The 4,980-nt window shown below is 41.4% G+C and overlaps 1 protein-coding gene across 1 annotated transcript; it reads right to left on the bottom strand.

Moving 5' to 3' along the window:
* Positions 1 to 3,082: 3,082 nt before the first annotated feature.
* LOC128450135 (green-sensitive opsin-like) lies at positions 3,083 to 4,575 on the bottom strand. Its single transcript, XM_053433628.1, has 5 exons — positions 4,191 to 4,575; positions 3,907 to 4,075; positions 3,646 to 3,811; positions 3,276 to 3,515; positions 3,083 to 3,181 (listed from the first exon to the last, which is right to left on the bottom strand). Exons 1-5 carry the CDS (start codon positions 4,573 to 4,575, stop codon positions 3,083 to 3,085), a joined length of 1,059 nt encoding a protein of 352 aa, XP_053289603.1.
* Between the last annotated feature and the right edge of the window lie 405 nt (positions 4,576 to 4,980).

Here is a 4,980-nt window from a genome sequence, read left to right as displayed (position 1 = left end):
GGAAAAACATGCAGGGACTGAGGGAATCTGTTATGTAGATACCAGCGCCCACATCAAAGCATGTTTCACACTGTGTGTCCACTGCAAAGGGCAGAGGGATGATCTGTGAGGTTGTCAGTTTCCCCATGTCTAAAACCGTTAACACAACTCTAACACCTAAAACCTCTCAGCTCTCTGACCTGAAGAGTCTGAAATCTATTCATGTCAATGAGTTGGTTCCATGGATTAATCCGGCTTCACTTTGTTTGATCTCATAGATGAAGGTCAGGAGTATTGACAGTAAATCAATACTTTATAATTTGTTAATTAAAGATGTTGATAATTTAGACTTTGAATTAACAGGGATGGCGACTTTAACAAAACATTGTTAACCTTGGAAACATCTTACAGTTAAAAATGTGTTAGGGTTAGGGTTAGGCCCTTTCTCACATATAAAGGGCCATTCCACTAACTTTATACATGACGTTCAGTTTACAACTACTTTATAATATGACACCTACTGTATATTTGTCTGTCCTGAACGACCTCATTCTTGTCTCTTTTGTCTTTGTGAGGTTGACATGAGAGACATTCATGAGTAAGATTAGGCAAATCAAAATGTGACCTCTTTTATATTTTATTGCGGCATCTGGCAACACTTGGTCGGTTGATCTTTTGACAATCACACTGAAAAGATCAACAGTTTCATAGTCTGTCCTATCAAGGCAGCTTATTCACCCCAGATTGCTCCCTCACACTGAACTGCAGATATATCCGGTGCATACCGAGTTTGTCATTAAGACCTCTGTGTGCAGCAGTTAGAACAAAGAGATGCGACCCTGGTCTCAGCCGGCCCCCTGACAGAGACACTAAGCGCATGCAGGTGTCCAGAGCTGGCTCATTGAGGAAAATTACAGTGTGTGTGCCCAGAGTATAACAATTAGAGTCAAGTTTTCAGCAGGAAATAAAGGGCTACATCAAGAGAGAGACGGCCTATCGGGTGAGGAGGAAGCCTGTATTTAAATGTAATTAATCCCCCCGGAACCGTAGCATGTTATAGGTTGGTGTGCAACGTTTATCTTTGGTTATTCTCTGCAGAGCAGGAAAAATACTTTTACTTTCAAATGGAACACACTGGTCTTAGTTTTCACTTCTTCCTAAACCACTGCAGGGGGCATCATCCACCTGTCCTATTCACAGGAGAGGATCCTGCTGCTGTAAATGTTTAAAATCTCTAATTCCACTTGGTTTTAGGGCCGGTACTTGTTTCACATATGTCACAGTTAATGCAGCTTGAGCAGGAATCATGTGTTACTTTCCACTATCAAATACTTTGCTTACATTTGTTAATTATCTGTGACCATGTTGCACTGCGGACGTGATAAGGACAGGATGATCTATAATGACTATGGCCTGAAGGGGGTGGTATAATACAAGCTTTGGGTTACGTTAACTGTCTGTGCTCGATGAGTCCTGAAGCGTATTTGACATGTGCTTTACAGTGTCTTTCTACAAGAAATACACATGAGCATCAGTACTTACTCCTTCTCTTTCTATTTGAGACGAGAAAAAATTAATTGAAAATCCCAAAGCGTATTTTTTAACAATAATTTCACCTACCAATTGATATATTAGGAATTCACAATTTAATAATGCACATTAATGTGTGTTTTTGTTACCAAGCCAAATGAAATAGCTATTTATTGTGCTAATATGTAATCTGGAGAAGTTCAAATAATGTCAAGTCAACATTTAGCTTTAAAGAAGTAAAAAAGGTGCTGCTTTGCATTTGCAGAAGGAAAATAGTGGTGTTACTACCATCATTAAATTCACTATAACGGCAGTTTGGGGTGCTATAACTGTGCTGTTGATGGATAAAACTGTCAGTTATATAGGAATCAAGCATATTTCTAAGTTCATCTTGTATAAAATTTGAAGTATTGGTGCTTCGTCAGAGGAACCTGAACCTGGAAATATGGATCATACAATAACCCAGAGTTGAATTGGTTCCAGTTGTAGACCTTCCGCTGTCGTTCCCCTGAGCTACAGGGATTTCAACCCCACCAACAATCCAGTGTCTTAATTATTGTTCATTACAAGTTACTATATTTACAATAGATTTTTTTTAATGTACTATTCTTTCTATTTTTATTTGCAAAACGAAATTGAGACAATGAAATGCGTATCAAATAAAGTGTTCATACACCAACAGTAGCTATCATACGACTTAACTTTAGGTTTGTCAAATACCATTTTGAAACTTTTAACATTCATGTCAACAGAAATAAGAAAAAATTCGACCTTTGCTGTAAAAAAAGGATCAGTGAGTCTTAAAGGACTAATTTGTTGAGCCGCAGTTCTCAGAATACCTTCTCCTTTCAGAGGATTCCCACAGGTTTACAACAAGGGATCATGATGACATGCGATTCCACTTTTGGTCGCGAGTGAATCTTTTATTTAGACAAGGGCCTTTCTCTGACACTATAGACGAACATGATGCAGACTTTGTTCGAATGTCGTTAATATACATTCACTCCATTTTTGTCCATGCTAAAGTATTTCTATGGGTTTTGACTATGTCCCCAAAAAATTTACTTTACTCAAACTGCAAGGGAAATTAAATTGAATAGCTTGAATAGTTCAGACGTAAACAAGCACAAAAACATGTTTCTTTTTATGAATGCATTTATTATCTACTCTACCTACATTTTTTTTTCTTTTTCATGAAATACATGCAAATAATTCAAAAAATGCCCCCTCACACGATGTAAATACACCATGTGTGATTACAAATTCATGACAACAGAAAGTGTTGTCACATCTCAGCTAATTCACAGTTCAACTTGAGAGTTTAGGTGTTTTTAGAGTGTCATCACGTGCTTTTCAATGAAACAGAGTTCACCCACTCTCACACACACACACCCACTCAAAGGCTGTACAAGCCCTTCACAGATGTTTGTTTATACATATCAACAGATGAGGTGGCATCCCTTTTTTTCCATTCACCAAATCCAGAAATCAATTTGGCGTAACGTGGGATCTTTTCAAATCTGGACACCAATCAGTAATGAAAATGTCCACAGATGAGAGGGCGTCATCACCCTTAAGACACAGAGGACACCTCTGTCTTGCTGGCAGACACTGATGCCTCATCCTCCACCATGCCGCCCATTCCAATACTGCTCAGCATGCAGCTACGGAACTGAAGAGGAGCGTTGAGAGAGAATATTCAGAAACTATGCTTATACACACTGTAGTATTGAATAGTGAAGAAAGAGGAGATGTACTAGGCCAACCTGTTTGTTCATCAGCACGTAGATCACGGGGTTGAACAAGGCTGAGCTCTTAGCGAAGAAGGCGGGGATGGTTGCGGTCAGGGCAGTAAAGGTGGCCCCCTTGTTTATGAAGATCCAGGCTGCGAAAGTGGCATATGGTACCCAAGCTACCAGGAAGCCAATGACCATCAGGAAGCACATGCGTGTCACCTCCCTCTCAGCCTTCTGAGTGGACTCTGACTCCTGCTGCTGGCCTGCAGCCTGAAGAGTTTGATTAAATGCAAGGATAACCAGCAATTGTTAAATTAGTTAAATAAATTCCACCGTATACATGTTAAACTATCTAAAAAATACATCAAAATGATGTCAAAAGATTTTACAGTTTACTTACGGCTTTGACTGTCAGAACGAGGCTTCCATAAGTAAAGAAAATTGTGAAGACAGGAGCCGTGAAGTGGACGACAAACAAGTAGATGACGTATGATTCATTGTTGAAGCCGGGGGCCAGAGTGTAGTAGTCGGGGCCGCAGGAGCACTGCATGCCCTCGGGGATGTACCTGTGTGAGACACAAGGGAAGAAAAGTGTGAAGACATTCAGTTAAAACAGCCTGTGCTCCTTTCAAAAGAGATTCTTACAAGACATAATTTTTACCTGGACCAGCCAAAAAGAGGTGGCGTAGCACAAGCAAAAGCCATGATCCAGGTGAAAATGACTCCAGCTGCCGCGTGACTTCCGGTGAACTTGAAGCTCCCCATGGGTTTGCAGATGACGATGTATCTCTCAACAGCCAGGACGACCAGAGACCAGAGAGACACTTGACCTGTAGAGCGACAAGAGGGTAAGAGAAGGTTATTCATTAATGTTGCACACTCTGTAATAGGGAGCATAATTTGTTCTATAATCCTTGCACATTTCTTGTGCTTCTTCCTTCTTACCGCCAAGGGTGGCCAATAATCCTTCCAAAGCACAGGCAGTGACCCCGAGGACGAAGTAACCGTTGATGGCAGTGATGAAGGTGATGGTGAATCCGAAGCAGCACATGATGAGTCCGGCCACGGCCAGGTTGACCAGGATGTAGTTGAGAGGTTGTCTGAGCTTCTTGTTCCGAGCCGTGACCAGCAGCGTCAGACAATTAATGGGGGTTCCAGTGCAGATCAGGAAGAGCATGTAGACGGCGAGAAGCTTGTACATGATGGGATCCGCCAAATAATACTGAGGGTACTCAAAGGGACTTCTGACGACCCCACTCCTGTTGGACATGGGGATGTAGAAGTTCTTGCCCTCGGTGCCATTGGGCTCGATTCCTCCGTCCCAGGTCATGTTTGGTCGCCTTCGCTGGAGCTTCAATGGATGGAGAGTGCCAACGGTGTGCGAGGTTGCGCAGCAGTCACCAGTGGTTTAAGCCAACACCTTACCGGCAGCTTATGCATTCCTGGGTGTTGTTTTATACCTTCCTGATGTTATCCTCAAAACAGCAAAATAAGATTAGAGGAGGATCGTGAGGAAGAGGAGAGCTGACGTCTGATTTATAATTGACTCTAAGAAATGCAGTGGGGGGGGGGGGGGGGGGGGTTATATAAGTCAGAAACTACAACTTTAAACTACTTTTTAAATAATCAAAGTACTAATGAATGACTGTTATGCAATGGAAATAACTATTTGTAGTTATGTAAACTTATGATGACTAATGTCTGATAACATGTGGACAGAATGTTGTTGACTTGC

Source organism: Pleuronectes platessa, chromosome 2 (genome assembly GCF_947347685.1).
Source record: "Pleuronectes platessa chromosome 2, fPlePla1.1, whole genome shotgun sequence".
NCBI lineage: Eukaryota > Metazoa > Chordata > Actinopteri > Pleuronectiformes > Pleuronectidae > Pleuronectes > Pleuronectes platessa.
Note: the sequence above shows the minus strand (reverse complement) of the source record. Positions and strands in the feature narration are given on the sequence as shown.

What these genes read in the sequence shown, in the direction of transcription:
- LOC128450135 (XM_053433628.1), bottom strand. Translation starts at nt 4,575, where the DNA reads ATGACCTGGGACGGAGGAATCGAGCCCAATGGCACCGAGGGCAAGAAC. An exon ending in TCGTTCTGACAGTCAAAGCC is followed by an intron (nt 3,516 to 3,645) that starts GTAAGTAAACTG and finishes CAAACTCTTCAG; the next exon opens with GCTGCAGGCCAGCAGCAGGA. An exon ending in ACGTGCTGATGAACAAACAG is followed by an intron (nt 3,182 to 3,275) that starts GTTGGCCTAGTA and finishes GCTCCTCTTCAG; the next exon opens with TTCCGTAGCTGCATGCTGAG.